The sequence below is a fragment of the Coregonus clupeaformis genome, unplaced genomic scaffold (genome assembly GCF_020615455.1).
Source record: "Coregonus clupeaformis isolate EN_2021a unplaced genomic scaffold, ASM2061545v1 scaf2190, whole genome shotgun sequence".
Taxonomy (NCBI): domain Eukaryota; kingdom Metazoa; phylum Chordata; class Actinopteri; order Salmoniformes; family Salmonidae; genus Coregonus; species Coregonus clupeaformis.
In genome coordinates this window covers 24,572-52,448 of record NW_025535644.1, presented here as the reverse complement: position 1 = coordinate 52,448, position 27,877 = coordinate 24,572, and the positions used below count along the sequence as shown (strand labels likewise).

General features: G+C 45.5%; 1 protein-coding gene across 1 annotated transcript; it reads right to left on the bottom strand.

Annotated features, from left to right (window-relative positions):
• Positions 1-380: 380 nt before the first annotated feature.
• On the bottom strand, positions 381-26,296 carry LOC123488334 (transmembrane channel-like protein 6). Its single transcript, XM_045219244.1, has 16 exons — positions 26,282-26,296; positions 25,617-25,677; positions 25,341-25,537; positions 24,913-25,139; positions 24,070-24,214; positions 20,967-21,122; positions 20,688-20,866; positions 20,347-20,437; positions 19,787-19,884; positions 19,354-19,449; positions 3,989-4,064; positions 3,690-3,823; positions 3,323-3,499; positions 2,933-3,011; positions 2,033-2,131; positions 381-1,828 (listed from the first exon to the last, which is right to left on the bottom strand). The coding sequence occupies exons 1-16, from the start codon at positions 26,294-26,296 to the stop codon at positions 1,814-1,816; spliced, it is 1,845 nt and encodes a 614-aa protein (XP_045075179.1). The 3' UTR covers positions 381-1,813.
• Positions 26,297-27,877: the final 1,581 nt, after the last annotated feature.

Sequence of the window (27,877 nt, the reverse complement as noted above, 5' to 3'; positions counted from 1 at the left end):
ATAAAAATCCTACAATGTGATCTTCTGGAGAATTTTTTTCTCAATTTGTCTGTCATAGTTGACGTGTACCTATGATGAAAATTACAGGCCTCTCTCATCTTTTTTAAGTGGGAGAACTTGCACAATTGGTGGCTGACTAAATACTTTTTTCCCCCACTGTATGTGTGCTATTAGGACAGGAAAGTGATTATTTGTAAATTGTCAATATATTTAGCTGTTTTTTATGGTGCTGATTGCATGTCTGTAATACATTATAATTATGTTAAAAAATAGAAAGATGTGTTTCAATTATTTATATTAGATTTCTCCACTGAAAATTAAAATATTGAAGTCTAGCATAACCACTAGGTACACATCAGGTAAGCAAATACACACGCAGATATGGTAAAACATTTAATTACCTATAAAGTATACGAACAATAAAACAACTTCTTAAAAACAAAAAGAGACATTAAAATAACGTACTGTTTCAGTGGTTGATCTTCTACGACCATTTCCTTTTTGAATGAACTAATCAGATCGCCCGATACTAAGCGGTGGACTCCTCCTACAGAGACAGTAAACATAGGATGCATCCCAACAGACACTCTATTCTCTACAGAGTGCACTACTTTGGCCAGCGCCCTAGAAAGGTGTGTACTAGCTAGGGAAGAGTGCCATTTTGGAAGCAGAGAGACAAAACTTATCACGAAATTATACCCTGACCACCAATTAACATAAAAACATAACAAAATCGTACAAAATAATTGTTATATATCAGAAATGGAAAGAAATAACCTATTTGTTCACAGTTGGTATGAAAGGGCTGTTGACAAAAGACCAGTTTATACAATAAAACATCTAAAGTAATAAAACAATCATACTATTTACAATTAAAAAATAAAAATCCTATATTTCACAGAATTAACCCTGCTTAACAATGACACTGTTTTAACCCTTTGTGCAATGTTGGCAGCTTATTGGCATTTGATCTGTTCCCTATTCAAAGTTGTAAAAAAAAAGTGCTTTCTGTTCTGTGTCCCTACAAGCACACCGTATCCCAGTCTCGTTTCCTCACCTCTTCACTCCTACATCCTTTCTCATGACCAGGGGTTCCAATCCAAGTTTTTTTTTTAAAGGACAAACATCCTTGGCTGAAACTATTGAGCTTGATAAAGCATTATTTTGTTTTGTGACAGTGACATGTCCTTTCATTTCATATGAAGAATAAACAGTAAGGTGTAGCCTATGGCTTGGCCATAGTAAATTCATATAAACTCAGTGGTATTTTCCTATGTAGCCTAGTTACAGTAAGGTGTAACCTAGTTACAATAAGGTGTAGCCTAGTTACAGTAAAATGTAGCCTAGTTACAGTAAAATGTAGCCTAGTTACAGTAAAATGTAGCCTATGGCTTGGCCATAGTAAGTTCACATAAAGACTGTGGTCTTTCCCTATGAGGTGTAGCCTGTTATTGGAAGAGGGAAATCCTGCTTTGTCCCATTCCCAATCCTATTCCCAATCCTTACAAGGACCAGATTCCTGGGAAAGAGTGTGGATCCTATTAGAATCATGTTTTGGCCTATGTGGGATTTGTTATTGTAAAGAAGTAAATTCCTTTATAGTCCCAGTCCCAATCCCAACCCAGATTCCTGGGAAAGAGTGTACATCCTATGAGAATAGTTTTCCAGTTTAAGAATTACTTAACAACTCTTCCCAGAGGCAGTAGAGGAGAGGTATATCCAGTTTTGTTCCATCCAGGACATTTCCCAAAGGATATTCAGAGATCTTCCGAGATATGCCCTCCACTGAGATAGGAGAGAAGTAGTGGGAATGCTAGCCGTTGGAATCCTGGGAAGAAGACAGGAGAAAGAGTGTTGTCAGAAATGTGAGCCAGAAGAAATTGGGAACAAAATAATGCATGCATGCATGCACACACACACACACACACACACACACACTCCCTCTCTTTTTTTATTTATCACACACACACACACACACACACACACACACACACACACTCCCTCTCTTTTTTTATTTATCTCACACACACACCTGACTGGCCTGACTGGTGAGTCTGCGAGGAGAGAAGGGTGGTTTCTGCTGGTGGAGGGCCTGGAGACGAGTGATCAGGAACTTCTTATCCTCCCCCTCCTAGAGAGAGAATGAACAGGTTACCAGGCAACAACCATGTAGCTGGCAATTAACACATTATACACAGTGTTAGAACAGGTTACCAGGCAACAACCATGTAGCTGGCAATTAACACACTATACACAGTGTTAGAACAGGTTACCAGGCAACAACCATGTAGCTGGCAATTAACACATTATACACAGTGTTAGAACAGGTTACCAGGCAACAACCATGTAGCTGGCAATTAACACATTATACACAGTATTAGAACAGGTTACCAGGCAACAACCATGTAGCTGGCAATTAACACATTATACACAGTGTTAGAACAGGTTACCAGGCAACAACCATGTAGCTGGCAATTAACACATTATACACAGTGTTAGAACAGGTTACCAGGCAACAACCATGTAGCTGGCAATTAACACATTATACACAGTGTTAGAATCCTTTATGTCAAGTTAAGTGCTTGTATACACAGTGTTGAACGTACATTTTCTACATTGACATTTTAGTCATTTAGCAGACACTCTTATCCAGAGCAGCTTACAGTTAATGCATTCATCTTAAGATAGCTAGGTGGGACAACCACATGTCACAGTAAGTAAATTTTTTCTCTCAATAAAGTAGCTATCAGCAAAGTCTCTATCTGGGATTATTTAAGATACTCTTTGAAGAGGTAGGGTTTCAGATGTTTTCTAAAGGTAAATATTTATTACAGTGTTATTATGACATTAGTATTGTAATAAAAGGAGGTGTATGTTTTCTATCTGTATAACACTGTTATAAAGGGTTAAGTCACATTAGTTGAGACATTACGTTTTCTATCTGCTCCTGCAGTAGACTGATGATCTTCCTCTGTCCATCCACCACCTGGGTGTTGAAGTAAATCACTACCCTGAGAGAGACAAAGAGAGAGTGTATGAAAACACACAAAATCACAATAACTTTCTATTATACAGAGATACTGACAGAAATGGAAATGATCAAAACATCCTGAAGGAACTTAGTTTGTGTCAAATCCCTCACAGAATCATCCCACTCACAGGAAGACACCAGGAACAGAAACAGAGGGTTCTCCACGATGTAGCTGTGAGCCCAGGCTAGCCAGGAAAGGTGTCTGTCTGTGTCTGTGTGTGTCTGTCTGTCTGTCTGTGTGTGTGTGTGTGTGTGTGTGTGTGTGTGTGTGTGTGTGTGTGTACCACTCACAGGAAGATCCCAGCAGCCAGGAACAGAAACAGAGGGTTCTCCACGATGTAGCTGTGAGCCCAGGCTAGCCAGGCCAGGTTAGGGTTGTGTCTCCCCAACTCCTTCACCCACAGCTTCCCTGACTCGAACATAGTGGACAGGCTACGGAACGGACCGCATGACTCAGACGGACGGATACTGGAGGGAGAGGAGGGGAGGAAGGTATATAGATATTATAGTATATCAATGTGAATACTGTATATTGCAGGTATATGTGTGTTTGAATTTGCTAATGTGTGTTCAATATGTTCAGTGAGTGTGTTCAATATGTTCAGTGAGTGTGTTACTGACATCAGAGTGTGGTACTGACACCAGTCCATCTCCCTACCTCCACATAGTGTAGGTAACACACACGGCAGCCCCCAGGAATGAAGGGAAGCAGAGGAGTGTGATGAAGATGGTGGTCATCTGACTGGCTCTATAGGGCTTCCTAGGGGACTGGCAGTTCATCATTACACTAGTCTGGTGGGGGGGAGAATACTGTCAGAGAACCGTTTGATCAAGGTACAGAGTCAAGACAAGGTTCAAGGTCAGTTGACGTTCAGTTGTAGTTCCATAGTAAGTAGTCTACATAGTCCAGTTACCAGGATGATCATGGCACAGTGATCAAAACAGAGGTTTATGTACCTTCTTCATGTAGAAGAGAAGCAGTAGTTTGATGATCTGTACAGCAGGAAGCAGAGGAGTGAACAACACCCCCAACCTACACAACACAGACAACATCACTACAACACCCCCCAACCTACACAACACAGACATGTTACAACATCACTACAACACCCCCAACATGATACAACATCACTACAACATCCCCAACCTACACAACACATACATGATACAACATCACTACAACACCCCCCAACCTACACAACACATACATGATACAACATCACTACAACACCCCCAACCTACACAACAGACATGATACAACATCACTACAACCCCCCCCAACCTACACAACACAGACATGATACAACATCACTACAACACCCCCAACCTACACAACAGACATTATACAACATCACTACAACACCCCCAACCTCCACAACACAGACATGATACAACATCACTACAACACCCCCAACCTACACAACAGACATTATACAACATCACTACAACACCCCCACCCTCCACAACACAGACATGATACAACATCACTACAACACCCCCAACCTCCACAACAAAGACATGATACAACATCACTACAACACCCCGAACCTCCACAACACAGACATGATACAACATCACTATAACACCCCCAACCTCCACAACACAGACATGATACAACATCACCCCAACCTCCACAACACAGACATGATACAACATCACTACAACACCCCCCAACCTACACACAGACATGATACAACATCACTACAACACCCCCAACCTCCACAACACATACATGATACAACATCACTACAACACCCCCAACCTACACAACAGACATGATACAACATCACTACAACACCCCCAACCTCCACAACACAGACATGATACAACATCACCCCAACCTCCACAACACAGACATCATACAACACCACTACAACACCCCCAACCTCCACAACACAGACATGATACAACATCACCCCAACCTCCACAACACAGACATGATACAACATCACTACAACACCCCCAACCTACACAACAGACATTATACAACATCACTACAACACCCCCACCCTCCACAACACAGACATGATACAACATCACTACAACACCCCCAACCTCCACAACACAGACATGATACAACATCACTACAACACCCCGAACCTCCACAACACAGACATGATACAACATCACCCCAACCTCCACAACACAGACATGATACAACATCACTACAACACCCCCAACCTACACACAGACATGATACAACATCACTACAACACCCCCAACCTCCACAACACATACATGATACAACATCACTACAACACCCCCAACCTACACAACAGACATGATACAACATCACTACAACACCCCCAACCTCCACAACACAGACATGATACAACATCACCCCAACCTCCACAACACAGACATCATACAACACCACTACAACACCCCCAACCTCCACAACACAGACATGATACAACATCACCCCAACCTCCACAACACAGACATGATACAACATCACTACAACACCCCCAACCTACACACAGACATGATACAACATCACTACAACACCCCCAACCTCCACAACACATACATGATACAACATCACTACAACACCCCCAACCTACACAACAGACATGATACAACATCACTACAACACCCCCAACCTCCACAACACAGACATGATACAACATCACCCCAACCTCCACAACACAGACATCATACAACACCACTACAACACCCCCAACCTCCACAACACAGACATGATACAACATCACCCCAACCTCCACAACACAGACATGATACAACATCACTACAACACCCACAAACCTACACAACGGACATGATACAACATCACTACAACACCCCCAACCTCCACAACACAGACATGATACAACATCACTACAACCCCCCCAACACAGACATGATACAACCTCACTACAACCCCCCAACCTACACAACACAGACATGATACAACATCACTACAACCCCCCCAACCTCCACAACACATACATGATACAACATCACTACAACACATACATGATACAACATTCTACAACACCCCCAACCTACACAACAGACATGATACAACATCACTACAACCCCCCAACCTCCACAACACATACATGATACAACATCACTACAACACCCCCAACCTACACAACACATACATGATACAACATCACTACACCACCCCCAAACTACACAACAGACATGATACAACATCACTACAACCCCCCAACCTCCTCAACACAGACATGATACAACATCACTACAACCCCCCAACCTCCACAACACATACATGATACAACATCACTACACCACCCCCAAACTACACAACAGACTTGATACAACATCACTACAACACCCCCAACCTACACACAGACATGATACAACATCACTACAACACCCCCAACCTCCACAACACATACATGATACAACATCACTACAACACCCCCAACCTACACAACAGACATGATACAACATCACTACAACACCCCCAACCTCCACAACACAGACATGATACAACATCACCCCAACCTCCACAACACAGACATCATACAACACCACTACAACACCCCCAACCTCCACAACACAGACATGATACAACATCACCCCAACCTCCACAACACAGACATGATACAACATCACTACAACACCCCCAACCTACACACAGACATGATACAACATCACTACAACACCCCCAACCTCCACAACACATACATGATACAACATCACCCCAACCTCCACAACACAGACATCATACAACACCACTACAACACCCCCAACCTCCACAACACAGACATGATACAACATCACTACAACCCCCCCAACACAGACATGATACAACATCACTACAACCCCCCCAACACAGACATGATACAACATCACTACAACCCCCCCAACCTACACAACACAGACATGATACAACATCACTACAACCCCCCAACCTCCACAACACATACATGATACAACATCACTACAACACATACATGATACAACATTCTACAACACCCCCAACCTACACAACAGACATGATACAACATCACTACAACCCCCCCAACCTCCACAACACATACATGATACAACATCACTACAACACCCCCAACCTACACAGCACATACATGATACAACATCACTACACCACCCCCAAACTACACAACAGACATGATACAACATCACTACAACCCCCCAACCTCCTCAACACAGACATGATACAACATCACTACAACCCCCCAACCTCCACAACACATACATGATACAACATCACTACACCACCCCCAAACTACACAACAGACTTGATACAACATCACTACAACACCCCCAACCTCCACAACACAGACATGATACAACATCACCCCAACCTCCACAACACAGACATGATACAACATCACTACAACACCCCCAACCTCCACAACACAGACATCATACAACATCACTACAACACCCCCAACCTCCACAACACAGACATGATACAACATCACCCCAACCTCCACAACACAGACATGATACAACATCACTACAACACCCCCAACCTACACAACATCACTACAACCCCCAACCTCCACAACACAGACATGATACAACATCACTACAACCCCCCAACCTCCTCAACACAGACATGATACAACATCAATACAACCCCCCAACCTCCACAACACAGACATGATACAACATCACTACAACACCCCAACCTACACAACAGACATGATACAACATCACTACAACACCCCCAACCTCCACAACACAGACATGATACATCACCCCAACCTCCACAACACAGACATCATACAACATCACTAAAACACCCCCAACCTACACACAGACATGATACAACATCACTACAACACCCCCAACCTCCACAACACATACATGATACAACATCACTACAACACCCCCAACCTCCACAACACAGACATGATACAACATCACCCCAACCTCCACAACACAGACATGATACAACATCACTACAACCCCCCAACCTACACACAGACATGATACAACATCACTACAACACCCCCCAACCTCCACAACACATACATGATACAACATCACTACAACACCCCCAACCTACACAACAGACATGATACAACATCACTACAACACCCCCAACCTCCACAACACAGACATGATACAACATCACTACAACCCCCCCAACCTACACACAGACATGATACAACATCACTACAACACCCCCCAACCTCCACAACACATACATGATACAACATCACTACAACACCCCCAACCTCCACAACACAGACATGATACAACATCACCCCAACCTCCACAACACAGACATGATACAACATCACTACAACACCCCCCAACCTACACACAGACATGATACAACATCACTACAACACCCCCAACCTCCACAACACATACATGATACAACATCACTACAACACCCCCAACCTACACAACAGACATGATACAACATCACTACAACACCCCCAACCTCCACAACACAGACATGATACAACATCACCCCAACCTCCACAACACAGACATCATACAACACCACTACAACACCCCCAACCTCCACAACACAGACATGATACAACATCACCCCAACCTCCACAACACAGACATGATACAACATCACTACAACACCCCCAACCTACACACAGACATGATACAACATCACTACAACACCCCCCAACCTCCACAACACACACATGATACAACATCACCCCAACCTCCACAACACAGACATCATACAACACCACTACAACACCCCCAACCTCCACAACACAGACATGATACAACATCACCCCAACCTCCACAACACAGACATGATACAACATCACTACAACACCCACAAACCTACACAACAGACATGATACAACATCACTACAACACCCCCAACCTCCACAACACAGACATGATACAACATCACTACAACCCCCCAACACAGACATGATACAACATCACTACAACCCCCCCAACCTCCACAACACAGACATGATACAACATCACTACAACCCCCCAACCTCCACAACACATACATGATACAACATCACTACAACACATACATGATACAACATTCTACAACACCCCCAACCTACACAACAGACATGATACAACATCACTACAACCCCCCAACCTCCTCAACACAGACATGATACAACATCACTACAACCCCCCAACCTCCACAACACATACATGATACAACATCACTACACCACCCCCAAACTACACAACAGACTTGATACAACATCACTACAACACCCCCAACCTCCACAACACAGACATGATACAACATCACCCCAACCTCCACAACACAGACATGATACAACATCACTACAACACCCCCAACCTCCACAACACAGACATCATACAACATCACTACAACACCCCCAACCTCCACAACACAGACATGATACAACATCACCCCAACCTCCACAACACAGACATGATACAACATCACTACAACACCCCCAACCTACACAACATCACTACAACCCCCCAACCTCCACAACACAGACATGATACAACATCACTACAACCCCCAACCTCCTCAACACAGACATGATACAACATCAATACAACCCCCCAACCTCCACAACACAGACATGATACAACATCACTACAACACCCCAAACCTACACAACAGACATGATACAACATCACTACAACACCCCCAACCTCCACAACACAGACATGATACATCACCCCAACCTCCACAACACAGACATCATACAACATCACTACAACACCCCCAACCTACACACAGACATGATACAACATCACTACAACACCCCCAACCTCCACAACACATACATGATACAACATCACTACAACACCCCCAACCTCCACAACACAGACATGATACAACATCACCCCAACCTCCACAACACAGACATGATACAACATCACTACAACCCCCCAACCTACACACAGACATGATACAACATCACTACAACACCCCCAACCTCCACAACACAGACATGATACAACATCACTACAACACCCCCAACCTACACAACAGACATGATACAACATCACTACAACACCCCCAACCTCCACAACACAGACATGATACAACATCACCCCAACCTCCACAACACAGACATCATACAACATCACTACAACCCCCCAACCTCCTCAACACAGACATGATACAACATCAATACAACCCCCCAACCTCCACAACACAGACATGATACAACATCACTACAACCCCCCCAACCTACACAACACAGACATGATACAACATCACTACAACCCCCCAACCTCCACAACACATACATGATACAACATCACTACAACACATACATGATACAACATTCTACAACACCCCCAACCTACACAACAGACATGATACAACATCACTACAACCCCCCAACCTCCACAACACATACATGATACAACATCACTACAACACCCCCAACCTACACAACACATACATGATACAACATCACTACACCACCCCCAAACTACACAACAGACATGATACAACATCACCCCAACCTCCACAACACAGACATGATACAACATCACTACAACCCCCCCAACCTACACACAGACATGATACAACATCACTACAACACCCCCAACCTCCACAACACAGACATGATACAACATCACTACAACACCCCCAACCTACACAACAGACATGATACAACATCACTACAACACCCCCCAACCTCCACAACACAGACATGATACAACATCACCCCAACCTCCACAACACAGACATCATACAACATCACTACAACCCCCCAACCTCCTCAACACAGACATGATACAACATCAATACAACCCCCCAACCTCCACAACACAGACATGATACAACATCACTACAACCCCCCCAACCTACACAACACAGACATGATACAACATCACTACAACCCCCCAACCTCCACAACACATACATGATACAACATCACTACAACACATACATGATACAACATTCTACAACACCCCCAACCTACACAACAGACATGATACAACATCACTACAACCCCCAACCTCCACAACACATACATGATACAACATCACTACAACACCCCCAACCTACACAACACATACATGATACAACATCACTACACCACCCCCAAACTACACAACAGACATGATACAACATCACTACAACACCCCCAACCTCCACAACACAGACATGATACAACATCACCCCAACCTACACAACAGACATGATACAACATCACTAAAACCCCCCAACCTCCTCAACACAGACATGATACAACATCACTACAACCCCCCAACCTCCACAACACATACATGATACAACATCACTACACCACCCCCAAACTACACAACAGACTTGATACAACATCACTACAACACCTCCAACCTCCACAACACAGACATGATACAACATCACCCCAACCTCCACAACACAGACATGAAACAACATCACTACAACACCCCCAACCTCCACAACACAGACATCATACAACATCACTACAACACCCCCAACCTCCACAACACAGACATGATACAACATCACCCCAACCTCCACAACACAGACATGATACAACATCACTACAACACCCCCAACCTACACAACATCACTACAACCCCCCAACCTCCACAACACAGACATGATACAACATCACTACAACCCCCCAACCTCCTCAACACAGACATGATACAACATCAATACAACCCCCCAACCTCCACAACACAGACATGATACAACATCACTACAACACCCCCCAACCTACACAACAGACATGATACAACATCACTACAACACCCCCAACCTCCACAACACAGACATGATACATCACCCCAACCCCCACAACACAGACATCATACAACATCACTACAACACCCCCCAACCTACACACAGACATGATACAACATCACTACAACACCCCCCAACCTCCACAACACATACATGATACAACATCACTACAACACCCCCAACCTCCACAACACAGACATGATACAACATCACCCCAACCTCCACAACACAGACATGATACAACATCACTACAACACCCCCAACCTACACACAGACATCATACAACATCACTACAACACCCCCAAACTCCACAACACAGACATCATACAACATCACTACAACACCCCCAACCTCCACAACACATACATGATACAACATCACTACAACACCCCCAACCTCCACAACACAGACATGATACAACATCACTACAACACAGACATGATACAACATCACTACAACACCCCCAACCTACACAACATCACTACAACCCCCCAACCTCCACAACACAGACATGATACAACATCACTACAACCCCCCAACCTCCTCAACACAGACATGATACAACATCAATACAACCCCCCAACCTCCACAACACAGACATGATACAACATCACTACAACACCCCCAACCTACACAACAGACATGATACAACATCACTACAACACCCCCAACCTCCACAACACAGACATGATACATCACCCCAACCTCCACAACACAGACATCATACAACATCACTACAACACCCCCAACCTACACACAGACATGATACAACATCACTACAACACCCCCAACCTCCACAACACATACATGATACAACATCACTACAACACCCCCAACCTCCACAACACAGACATGATACAACATCACCCCAACCTCCACAACACAGACATGATACAACATCACTACAACCCCCCAACCTACACACAGACATGATACAACATCACTACAACACCCCCAACCTCCACAACACATACATGATACAACATCACTACAACACCCCCAACCTACACAACAGACATGATACAACATCACTACAACACCCCCAACCTCCACAACACAGACATGATACAACATCACCAACCTCCACAACACAGACATGATACAACATCACTACAACCCCCCAACCTACACACAGACATGATACAACATCACTACAACACCCCCAACCTCCACAACACATACATGATACAACATCACTACAACACCCCCAACCTCCACAACACAGACATGATACAACATCACCCCAACCTCCACAACACAGACATGATACAACATCACTACAACACCCCCCAACCTACACACAGACATGATACAACATCACTACAACACCCCCAACCTCCACAACACATACATGATACAACATCACTACAACACCCCCAACCTACACAACAGACATGATACAACATCACTACAACACCCCCAACCTCCACAACACAGACATGATACAACATCACCCCCAACCTCCACAACACAGACATCATACAACACCACTACAACACCCCCCAACCTCCACAACACAGACATGATACAACATCACCCCAACCTCCACAACACAGACATGATACAACATCACTACAACACCCCCCAACCTACACACAGACATGATACAACATCACTACAACACCCCCCAACCTCCACAACACATACATGATACAACATCACCCCAACCTCCACAACACATACATGATACAACACCACTACAACACCCCCCAACCTCCACAACACAGACATGATACAACATCACCCCAACCTCCACAACACAGACATGATACAACATCACTACAACACCCACAAACCTACACAACAGACATGATACAACATCACTACAACACCCCCCAACCTCCACAACACAGACATGATACAACATCACTACAACCCCCCAACACAGACATGATACAACATCACTACAACCCCCCCAACCTACACAACACAGACATGATACAACATCACTACAACCCCCCAACCTCCACAACACATACATGATACAACATCACTACAACACATACATGATACAACATTCTACAACACCCCCAACCTACACAACAGACATGATACAACATCACTACAACCCCCCAACCTCCTCAACACAGACATGATACAACATCACTACAACCCCCCAACCTCCACAACACATACATGATACAACATCACTACACCACCCCCAAACTACACAACAGACTTGATACAACATCACTACAACACCCCCAACCTCCACAACACAGACATGATACAACATCACCCCAACCTCCACAACACAGACATGATACAACATCACTACAACACCCCCAACCTCCACAACACAGACATCATACAACATCACTACAACACCCCCAACCTCCACAACACAGACATGATACAACATCACCCCCAACCTCCACAACACAGACATGATACAACATCACTACAACACCCCCAACCTACACAACATCACTACAACCCCCCAACCTCCACAACACAGACATGATACAACATCACTACAACCCCCCAACCTCCTCAACACAGACATGATACAACATCAATACAACCCCCCAACCTCCACAACACAGACATGATACAACATCACTACAACACCCCAAACCTACACAACAGACATGATACAACATCACTACAACACCCCCAACCTCCACAACACAGACATGATACATCACCCCAACCTCCACAACACAGACATCATACAACATCACTACAACACCCCCAACCTACACACAGACATGATACAACATCACTACAACACCCCCAACCTCCACAACACATACATGATACAACATCACTACAACACCCCCAACCTCCACAACACAGACATGATACAACATCACCCCAACCTCCACAACACAGACATGATACAACATCACTACAACCCCCCAACCTACACACAGACATGATACAACATCACTACAACACCCCCCAACCTCCACAACACAGACATGATACAACATCACTACAACACCCCCAACCTACACAACAGACATGATACAACATCACTACAACACCCCCCAACCTCCACAACACAGACATGATACAACATCACCCCCAACCTCCACAACACAGACATCATACAACATCACTACAACCCCCCCAACCTCCTCAACACAGACATGATACAACATCAATACAACCCCCCAACCTCCACAACACAGACATGATACAACATCACTACAACCCCCCAACCTACACAACACAGACATGATACAACATCACTACAACCCCCAACCTCCACAACACATACATGATACAACATCACTACAACACATACATGATACAACATTCTACAACACCCCCAACCTACACAACAGACATGATACAACATCACTACAACCCCCCAACCTCCACAACACATACATGATACAACATCACTACAACACCCCCAACCTACACAACACATACATGATACAACATCACTACACCACCCCCAAACTACACAACAGACATGATACAACATCACTACAACACCCCCAACCTCCACAACACAGACATGATACAACATCACCCCAACCTACACAACAGACATGATACAACATCACTACAACCCCCCAACCTCCTCAACACAGACATGATACAACATCACTACAACCCCCCAACCTCCACAACACATACATGATACAACATCACTACACCACCCCCAAACTACAAACAGACTTGATACAACATCACTACAACACCCCCAACCTCCACAACACAGACATGATACAACATCACCCCAACCTCCACAACACAGACATGAAACAACATCACTACAACACCCCCAACCTCCACAACACAGACATCATACAACATCACTACAACACCCCCAACCTCCACAACACAGACATGATACAACATCACCCCAACCTCCACAACACAGACATGATACAACATCACTACAACACCCCCAACCTACACAACATCACTACAACCCCCAACCTCCACAACACAGACATGATACAACATCACTACAACCCCCCAACCTCCTCAACACAGACATGATACAACATCAATACAACCCCCAACCTCCACAACACAGACATGATACAACATCACTACAACACCCCCAACCTACACAACAGACATGATACAACATCACTACAACACCCCCCAACCTCCACAACACAGACATGATACATCACCCCAACCTCCACAACACAGACATCATACAACATCACTACAACACCCCCAACCTACACACAGACATGATACAACATCACTACAACACCCCCAACCTCCACAACACATACATGATACAACATCACTACAACACCCCCAACCTCCACAACACAGACATGATACAACATCACCCCAACCTCCACAACACAGACATGATACAACATCACTACAACACCCCCAACCTACACACAGACATCATACAACATCACTACAACACCCCCAAACTCCACAACACAGACATCATACAACATCACTACAACACCCCCAACCTCCACAACACATACATGATACAACATCACTACAACACCCCCAACCTCCACAACACAGACATGATACAACATCACTACAACACAGACATGATACAACATCACTACAACACCCCCAACCTCCACAACACAGACATGATACAACATCACTACAACACAGACATGATACAACATCACTACAACCCCCCAACCTCCACAACAGACATGATACAACATCACTACAACACCCCCAACCTCCACAACAGACATGATACAACATCACTACAACACCCCCAACCTCCACAACACATACATGATACAACATCACTACAACCCCCAACCTAAACAACACAGACAACATCACTACAACACCCCCAACCTACACAACACAGACATCATACAACATCACTACAACACACCCAACATCACTACAACCCCCCAACCTCCACAACACATACATGATACAACATCACTACAACCCCCCCAACCCCCACAACACAGACATGATACAACATCACTACAACACCCCCAACCTCCACAACACAGACATCATACAACATCACTACAACACCCCCAACCTCTACAACACAGAAATGATACAACATCACCCCAACCTCCACAACACAGACATGATACAACATCACTACAACACCCCCAACCTACACACAGACATCATACAACATCACTACAACACCCCCCAACCTCCACAACACAGACATGATACAACATCACTACAACACCCCCAACCTACACAACAGACATGATACAACATCACTACATCACCCCAACCTCCACAACACAGACATGATACAACATCACTACAACACCCCCAACCTCCACAACACAGACAACATCACTACAACACCCCCAACCTACACAACAGACATGATACAACATCACTACAACACCCCCAACCTCCACAACACATACATGATACAACATCACTACAACCCCCCAACCTACACAACACAGACATCACTACAACACCCCCAACCTACACAACACAGACATCATACAACATCACTACAACACCCCCAACCTACACAACATCACTACAACCCCCCCAACCTCCACAACACAGACATGATACAACATCACTACAACCCCCAACCTCCACAACACATACATGATACAACATCACTACAACCCCCCAACCTCCACAACAGACATGATACAACATCACTACAACACCCCCAACCTCCACAACACAGACATGATACAACATCACTACAACACCCCCAACCTCCACAACACAGACATGATACAACATCACTACAACACCCCCAACCTACACACAGACATCATACAACATCACTACAACACCCCCAACCTCCACAACACAGACATGATACAACATCACTACAACAACCCCAACCTCCAGACAATACAACATCACTACAACACCCCAACACAGACATGATACATCACTACAACACCCCAACCTCTACAACACAGACATGATACAACATCACCCCAACCTCCACAACACAGACATCATACAACATCACTACAACACCCCCAACCTCCACAACACAGACATGATACAACATCACTACAACACCCCCCAACCTACACAACAGACATGATACAACATCACTACATCACCCCAACCTCCACAACACAGACATGATACAACATCACTACAACACCCCCAACCTCCACAACACAGACAACATCACTACAACACCCCCAACCTACACAACACGACATGATACAACATCACTACAACACCCCCAACCTCCACAACACATACATGATACAACATCACTACAACCCCCAACCTACACAACACAGACAACATCACTACAACACCCCCAACCTACACAACACAGACATGTTACAACATCACTACAACACCCCCAACCTACACAACATCACTACAACCCCCCAACCTCCACAACACATACATGATACAACATCACTACAACCCCCCAACCTCCACAACACAGACATGATACAACATCACTACAACACCCCCCAACCTCCACAACACAGACATGATACAACATCACTACAACACCCCCAACCTCCACAACACAGACATGATACAACATCACCCCAACCTCCACAACACAGACATGATACAACATCACTACAACACCCCCCAACCTACACAGACATCATACAACATCACTACAACACCCCCAACCTCCACAACACAGACATGATACAACATCACTACAACAACCCCAACCTCCAGACAATACAACATCACTACAACACCCCAACACAGACATGATACATCACTACAACACCCCAACCTCCACAACACAGAGACTCAAGTGTACAAGGTTAGGTTTAGGGCCAGGGTTAGAGGTCATACCAGGCCAGGGTTAAGGCTAGGTGTATGGTTAAGGTTAGGTTTAGGGCCAGGGTTAGAGGTCATACCAGGCCAGGGTTAAGGCTAGGTGTATGGTTAAGGTTAGGTTTAGGGCCAGGGTTAGAGATCATACCAGGCCAGGGTTAAGGCTAGGTGTAGGGTTAAGGTTAGGTTTAGGGCCAGGGTTAGAGGTCATACCAGGCCAGGGTTAAGGCTAGGTGTAGGGTTAAGGTTAGGTTTAGGGCCAGGGTTAGAGGTCATACCAGGCCAGGGTTAAGGCTAGGTGTATGGTTAAGGTTAGGTTTAGGGCCAGGGTTAGAGGTCATACCAGGCCAGGGTTAAGGCTAGGTGTAGGGTTAAGGTTAGGTTTAGGGCCAGGGTTAGAGGTCATACCAGGCCAGGGTTAAGGCTAGGTGTAGGGTTAAGGTTAGGGCCAGGGTTAGAGGTCATACCAGGCCAGGGTTAAGGCTAGGTGTAGGGTTAAGGTTAGGTTTAGGGCCAGGGTTAGAGGTCATACCAGGCCAGGGTTAAGGCTAGGTGTAGGGTTAAGGTTAGGTTTAGGGCCAGGGTTAGAGGTCATACCAGGCCAGGGTTAAGGCTAGGTGTATGGTTAAGGTTAGGTTTAGGGCCAGCGTTAGAGGTCATACCAGGCCAGGGTTAAGGCTAGGGTGTAGGGTTAAGGTTAGGTTTAGGGCCAGGGTTAGAGGTCATACCAGGCCAGGGTTAAGGCTCAGTGTATGGTTAAGGTTAGGTTTAGGGCCAGGGTTAGAGGTCATACCAGGCCAGGGTTAAGGCTAGGTGTAGGGTTAAGGTTAGGTTTAGGGCCAGGGTTAGAGGTCATACCAGGCCAGGGTTAAGGCTAGGTGTATGGTTAAGGTTAGGTTTAGGGCCAGGGTTAGAGGTCATACCAGGCCAGGGTTAAGGCTAGGTGTAGGGTTAAGGTTAGGTTTAGGGTTAGAGGTCATACCAGGCCAGTGTCTGTCCGTAGATGAGTTCCAACACGTTCCTGGCGATGTCAAACACAGGCTTCCTTTTCCTCTTCAACACCCTCTGAGAAAACAACCTGCAGGAGAGAGAGAGAAGGAGAGAGGGAGAGAAGGAGAGAGAGAATAATAAGGGATAAAGGATTGAGAATGGGAAAGAAAGCGATAGAGACTGTATAATGCGTTGAAAGAGTTGCCGAGTTTATGAGCAAGAAAATATGAGGGAGAGAGAGAGAGAGAGAGAGAGAGAGAGCGAGAGCGAGAGACACAGAGCGCACAGACAGAGAGAGAGAGAGAGACACAGACAGAGAGCGAGAGAGAGAGAAAGAGAGAGAGCGAGAGAGACAGAGAGAGAGAGCGAGAGACACAGACAGAGAGCGAGAGAGAGAGAGAGAGCGAGACAGACAGAGTACCCACCTCCAGAGGAACTCTCCAAAGAAGGTGTCCAGTATGGTAAAGATGAAATCCATGAGGAGGAAGCGGTACAGCTCCTGTCCTACAAAACTCTCCCAGCACTGACAACAACAACACAAGAAACTACATCAACAACAACATCAATATTTACATTTGACAATTTATTCAGTTAGCAGACGCTCTTATCCAGAGCGACTTACAGTTAGTGAGTGCATACATTTTCATACTGGCCCCCCGTGGGAATCGAACCCACAACCCTGGCGTTGCAAAGCGCCATGCTCTACCAACTGAGCTACACAGGACTATATATCAACATCATCATCAATATAAACAACATCAATATTAACCACATCAACAACATCAACAATATCAACATCATCAATATCAACAACATCCTCAATATCAACATCATCAATATCAACAACAACACAGGAGACACGAGTCATAACAGCAGCACAGATTTCATTTTGAGCAAAATAGTTCTGGACACTGTCGAGTAGATAATGCTGTAATTGGAACGTTGGGACAGAATCGGAATGCTGGAACGCAAATGTTCCTCTCACCTGCAGGCCGATGCTGTTGGGGTCAGAAGCGATCCGGCCCAGCCAATGGAAGCACAGCACTACGAGCACGCTCACTTTCAACATCAGGTTCCTCAAACACACAAATAGTAGATTTTTTAAATGTTTAGAACACACAGACAAACACACACACACTTCTGTCAACTAGCAAGACTCTTGATTTCCATAAACTCTCCATTAACTTCCCATTACGTCTGTAGGATGCACTTCCACCCCTCTACCTACAGATGGCGATGTATGTGCGTACGATGGGGGAGTCGTACTCCTCCATCCACACAAAAACGTCTAAATTAAGTTTGTGGACTGCAGTTCCACCCCTCTACCTGCTGATGGAGACGTATGTGTGTACGCTGGGCGAGTCGTACTCCTCCATCCAGGCAGTAGCGTTGAAGAGGCCAGGGAGCAGGAGGTTGATGAGAGACACTACGACTGGCAGGGCTAACAGACTGGCTTCCTTCAGGAGAGGGTCCTTAGTGGGAATACGAGATCTGTACTGGAGGTCCTAGAGAGGGAGGGAGGAGGAGAGGAAGAAGGTGTGAAGGTGGAAAATGAAAGTGGAGGATGAAAGCAATGTACAGGAGCTGAAAAAGTGTGTCTCTTACCTTGTGCATGTACTCAGAGAAGTAGTACAGAGCTAGAACACAGGCCACAGTACTGCCTATACAGATGAACCATGCCAGACCATGTACTGTCACACGTCCTATTCTCTGACACACTGTCTTCTGGACATGCTTCCGATTAGTCTCCTCCAACAACTCCTACAGAGAGAGAGAGACATGGTTACGATTAGTCTCCTCCAACAACTCCTACAGACAGAGAGAGAGAGACATGGTTACGATTAGTCTCCTCCAACAACTCCTACAGAGAGAGAGAGAGACATGGTTACGATTAGTCTCCTCCAACAACTCCTACAGACAGAGAGAGAGAGACATGGTTACGATTAGTCTCCTCCAACAACTCCTACAGAGAGAGAGAGAGACATGGTTACGATTAGTCTCCTCCAACAACTCCTACAGAGAGAGAGAGACATGGTTACGATTAGTCTCCTCCAACAACTCCTACAGACAGAGAGAGAGACATGGTTACGATTATTCTCCTCCAACAACTCCTACAGAGAGAGAGAGAGACATGGTTACGATTAGTCTCCTCCAACAACTCCTACAGAGAGAGAGAGAGACATGGTTACGATTAGTCTCCTCCAACAACTCCTACAGAGAGAGAGAGACATGGTTACGATTAGTCTCCTCTAACAACTCCTACAGAGAGAGAGAGACATGGTTACGATTAGTCTCCTCCAACAACTCCTACAGAGAGAGAGAGAGAGACATGGTTACGATTAGTCTCCTCTATCAACTCCTACAGAGAGAGAGAGAGACATGGTTACGATTAGTCTCCTCCAACAACTCCTACAGACAGAGAGAGAGAGACATGGTTACGATTAGTCTCCTCTAACAACTCCTACAGACAGAGAGAGAGAGAGACATGGTTACGATTAGTCTCCTCTATCAACTCCTACAGAGAGAGAGAGACATGGTTACGATTAGTCTCCTCTAACAACTCCTACAGACAGAGAGAGAGAGAGACATGGTTACGATTAGTCTCCTCTAACAACTCCTACAGAGAGAGAGAGAGACATGGTTACGATTAGTCTCCTCCAACAACTCCTACAGAGAGAGAGAGAGACATGGTTACGATTAGTCTCCTCCAACAACTCCTACAGAGAGAGAGAGACATGGTTACGATTAGTCTCCTCTAACAACTCCTACAGACAGAGAGAGAGAGAGAGAAGCATGGTTACGATTAGTCTCCTCTATCAACTCCTACAGAGAGAGAGAGACATGGTTACGATTAGTCTCCTCCAACAACTCCTACAGAGAGAGAGAGACATGGTTACGATTAGTCTCCTCTATCAACTCCTACAGAGAGAGAGAGAGACATGGTTACGATTAGTCTCCTCCAACAACTCCTACAGAAAGAGAGAGACATGGTTACGATTAGTCTCCTCTATCAACTCCTACAGAGAGAGAGAGACATGGTTACAATTAGTCTCCTCTAACAACTCCTACAGAGAGAGAGAGAGACATGGTTACGATTAGTCTCCTCCAACAACTCCTACAGAGAGAGAGAGACATGCTTCCGATTAGTCTCCTCCAACAACTCCTACAGAGAGAGAGAGAGACATGGTTACGATTAGTCTCCTCCAACAACTCCTACAGAGAGAGAGAGAGAGAGACATGGTTACGATTAGTCTCCTCTAACAACTCCTACAGAGAGAGAGACATGGTTACGATTAGTCTCCTCTAACAACTCCTACAGAGAGAGAGAGAGACATGGTTACGATTAGTCTCCTCCAACAACTCCTACAGAGAGAGAGAGACATGGTTACGATTAGTCTCCTCCAACAACTCCTACAGAGAGAGAGAGAGAGACATGGTTACGATTAGTCTCCTCTAACAACTCCTACAGAGAGAGAGACATGGTTACGATTAGTCTCCTCTAACAACTCCTACAGAGAGAGAGAGACATGGTTACGATTAGTCTCCTCTAACAACTCCTACAGAGAGAGAGACATGGTTACGATTAGTCTCCTCTAACAACTCCTACAGAGAGAGAGAGAGACATGGTTACGATTAGTCTCCTCTAACAACTCCTACAGAGAGAGAGAGACATGGTTACGATTAGTCTCCTCCAACAACTCCTACAGAGAGAGAGAGACATGGTTACGATTAGTCTCCTCCAACAACTCCTACAGAGAGAGAGAGAGAGACATGGTTACGATTAGTCTCCTCCAACAACTCCTACAGAGAGAGAGAGAGAGAGAGACATGGTTACGATTAGTCTCCTCTATCAACTCCTACAGACAGAGAGAGAGACATGGTTACGATTAGTCTCCTCTAACAACTCCTACAGACAGAGAGAGACATGGTTACGATTAGTCTCCTCTAACAACTCCTACAGACAGAGAGAGAGAGAGACATGGTTACGATTAGTCTCCTCTAACAACTCCTACAGACAGAGAGAGAGAGAGAGACATGGTTACGATTAGTCTCCTCTAACAACTCCTACAGAGAGAGAGAGACATGGTTACGATTAGTCTCCTCTAACAACTCCTACAGAGAGAGAGAGAGACATGGTTACGATTAGTCTCCTCTAACAACTGATCATGATTAATTAGGCGAATTAGCTTTTTCCTCTTCAAGTTTTTTGCAAAACAAAACAAATATCTTATGTCATCACATTCCTGACTGACTAACAACATTATTGCATGTGTGTGTATGTGTGTGTATGGGAGTGTGTGTGTGTTTGGGAGTGTGTGTGTGTATGGGAGTGTGTGTGTGTATGGGAGTGTGTGTGTGTATGGGAGTGTGTGTGTGTATGGGAGTGTGTGTGTGTATGGGAGTGTGTGTGTGTATGGGAGTGTGTGTGTGTATGGGAGTGTGTGTGTGTATGGGAGTGTGTGTGTGTGTGGGAGTGTGTGTGTATGGGAGTGTGTGTGTGTGTGGGAGTGTGTGTGTATGGGAGTGTGTGTGTGTATGGGAGTGTGTGTTGGATGTATAGGACGCTGTAAGGAGAATGTTTTCTTTTAATTTGTCAAAGGACAAACTGGAGTAGCTCAATATTGACCTGGAAGTTCAAAAGGATACCGGACAAACACAAACTGTGTGTGTACGTGTCAAAGGAGCGTGCATCTGTACGTGTCCCTACCTTGAGTTGAGTGCAGATGTTTTCAGAGCGGAGTTTGACGGAGGTCTTCTTGATGACTTTAAAGTCCCAGGAAGTGAACACCTTCATCGCCAGGATACCATGAGACTTGTCTATACGGAAACTCTGACCAAACGACTTGGACATGCTGGGGGGAGGACACACACACACCCCTTACTTTGTGAACTGTTAGTCCTGTCATTTAACATCTAAATACACTGAGTATACAAAACATTAGGAACACCTGCTCTTTCCATGACAGACTGACCAGGTGAATACTATGATCCCTAATTGATGTCACTTGTTAAATCCACTTCAAATCAGTGTAGATGAAGGGGAGGAGACAGGTTAAAGAAGGGTTTTTAAGCCTTGGGACAATTGAGACATGGATTGTGTATGTGTGCCATTCAGAGGGTGAATGGACAAGACAAAAGATTGAAGTGCCTTCGAACAGGGTATGGTAGTAGGTGCCAGGTGCACCGGTTTGAGTGTGTCAAGAACTGCAACGCTGCTGGGTTTTTCACGCTCAACAGTTTCCCGTGTGTATCAAGCATGGCCCACCACCCAAAGGACATCCAGCCAATTTGACACAACTGTGGGAAGCATTGGAGTCAACATGGGCCAGCATCCCTGTGGGAACGCTTTCAACACCTTGTAGAGTCCATAACCCTGACAAATTGAGGCTGTTCTGAGGGCAAAAGGGGGGTGCAACTCAGTATTAGGAAGGTGTTCCTAATGTTTGGTATACTCAGTGTACACTGAAGTAGTCTCTCTCTCTCTCTGATGAAAGACAGAGACACCCCCCCACACACACACACACACACACACACACACACACACACACACCTGTAGACGAGGATGATGCAGGTGATGAAGAAAGCCCCTCCTATGGTGAAGAAGTACGCCAGGGGCATGTTGTAGGACAGCTTCACTCCACAGTCTGTTTCCATTGTCCTTTTAGATGGAGAGTGACTGGGCTGCTGGTCCATACCGCTACTACTGATACTACAGTTCTTATACAGGGTAGAGTTACTATAGTAACCATAGTACATCACTGAGTCTGAGAAATAACCCTGGGGAGAGGGAGAGAGAGAGAGAGAGGAGAGGAGAGAGAGAGCGAGAGGAGGGAGAGAGTGAGACGGGGGACGGAGAGGGGGAGGTATGTTTGGTATGAGGATACCCCTCCAGTGAGCAGCCTGGAGGGGTGTAATGCCTGGTGCTGTTTGGGGGTATGGGACAGTATGTTTGGTATGAGGTGAATGTCTGGTTCTTACCCCTCCAGTGAGCAGCTCCAGCCCAGAGAAGGCTACGTGTCCCTGGGTTAACCTGGGGGGGTGTACTGCCTGGGGCAGGGCCAGGAACAAAACCGTGACCAGGAACAGGAAGATGTTGAAGAAGAGGAGGGTCTTGACGAACAGGAAGTAGGAGAGGACGCCGGTGCCGAACGACCGCTCACCCTCTTCAGCGCCACCTGGGGAAGAGGAACAGAGATAGTGAGAAAGAACAGAGAGAGAGAGAGAGAGAGAGAGAGAGAGAGAGAGAGAACTTACCTGCCACAGTTGTAGGGAGTGGAGGAAGGGACAGACAGCTGTACCAGCTATGTCTCAGAGCCTAGAGGAGAGGAGAGGAGAGGAGAGGAGAGGAGAGGAGAGGAGAGGAGAGGGTCAGTGTCAAGTACAGTAATGTTTGTGTCCACATACTAACCCATTGAGCAGAGAATTAGAATTATAGGAACACACACATTCTGTTTCCCCATGAACTAAAAAAAAGCCTCATAATAACTTAGTTGACATCTGAGAAACTCTGCTTTGACGTAATGAGTAGGGACTTGTCTAAGGGGAATTACTTCATGATTCACGCTCACAGGGGCATTAAGTGTTGGGCAAGAGGGCTATAACACCATCAGTAGATACTGATACACACAGCTACAGGAAACACCCACCAACATCACATTACTGTCACAAAGATCTGTCTGTCTATGTGTGTCTGTATGTGTGTCTGTCTGTGTGTGTGTCTGTGTGTCTGTCTGTGTGTCTGTCTGTCTGTGTGTGGCAGCGCTGGGAGACTAGAGCTGTAAACCCCTGACTTGTACAGAAACTATGACAGACACGATGATTGCTGTCTAGACAGATCAGCTGATAAAATTAGTACCTCATTAGATGAGCGACTGTCCCACTACAGGAAGTAGAATGAGGTCACGGGGGTGGTGACTCACGATGATGTAATACATGATAGTGGTGGCGTTCCTGCCTGACTACGTTGACAGACTCCTGCCAGATCTCACAAGGCCTGACTAGGTGTTGAACATATCAGATAGTAACCACATCATATGATACAGCAATCTGATGGCCAACTGCAGTCCATGATGTGGTGGCGCACAACCATTGGTTGATGCAATGCAACGCCTGAAATGTATCTGGGCAGGAACTGGACCAATGTAATATTTGAGCAGCGGATCTGACTGTGTTTGTCTGTGTGACTTACGTTGATGATGTTATACTTCAGCTGGCTACAGCAGGGGATCTGACTGTGTTTGTCTGTGTGACTTACGTTGATGATGTTATACTTCAGCCGGCTACAGCAGGGGATCTGACTGTGTTTGTCTGTGTGACTTACGTTGATGATGTTATACTTCAGCTGGCTACAGCAGGGGATCTGACTGTGTTTGTCTGTGTGACTTACGTTGATGATGTTATACTTCAGCTGGCTACAGCAGGGGATCTGACTGTGTTTGTCTGTGTGACTTACGTTGATGATGTTATACTTCAGCTGGCTACAGCAGGGGATCTGACTGTGTTTGTCTGTGTGACTTACGTTGATGATGTTATACTTCAGCTGGCTACAGCAGGGGATCTGACTGTGTTTGTCTGTGTGACTTACGTTGATGATGTTATACTTCAGCTGGCTACAGCAGGGGATCTGACTGTGTTTGTCTGTGTGACTTACGTTGATGATGTTATACTTCAGCTGGCTGCAGCAGGGGATCTGACTGTGTTTGTCTGTGTGACTTACGTTGATGATGTTATACTTCAGCTGGCTACAGCAGGGGATCTGACTGTGTTTGTCTGTGTGACTTACGTTGATGATGTTATACTTCAGCTGGCTACAGCAGGGGATCTGACTGTGTTTGTCTGTGTGACTTACGTTGATGATGTTATACTTCAGCCGGCTACAGCAGGGGATCTGACTGTGTTTGTCTGTGTGACTTACGTTGATGATGTTATACTTCAGCCGCTACAGCAGGGGATCTGACTGTGTTTGTCTGTGTGACTTACGTTGATGATGTTATACTTCAGCTGGCTGCAGCAGGGGATCTGACTGTGTTTGGAGCGTAGACCCTTCCTATCAGCCAACCTCCTGGAGGGAGAGAGAGAGAGAGAGGAATGATGGGAGACAGAAGGATGGGGGGAGAGAGAGAGGGACAGGGGGAGAGAGAGAGGGACGGGGGGAGAGAGAGGGACGGGGGGAGAGAGAGGGATGGGGGTTACAAGATGATACACAAGTGAGTGACAGACAGAGGAATAGAGGATGAGACCATGACAACTATTGATAGAGCTGCAGAGAGGAGGAGGAGAGAGAGAGAATAATGAGAGGGAAGAGTCTGACAGAAAGAGAGTGATAGGATAAGAAAGAGAGAGAGAGAGGTGTAGAGGAGTGCAGATACCTTAGTTCACTCTTCCTCTGCCACAGAGGGAGGGGCATGGCTCAGAGCATCAGAGAGATAGAGACAGCAGGATAGAGGGATGGAGAAAGAGAGAGAGAGGGGGTGATAGAGGGATGGAGAAAGAGAGAGAGAGGTGATAGAGGGATG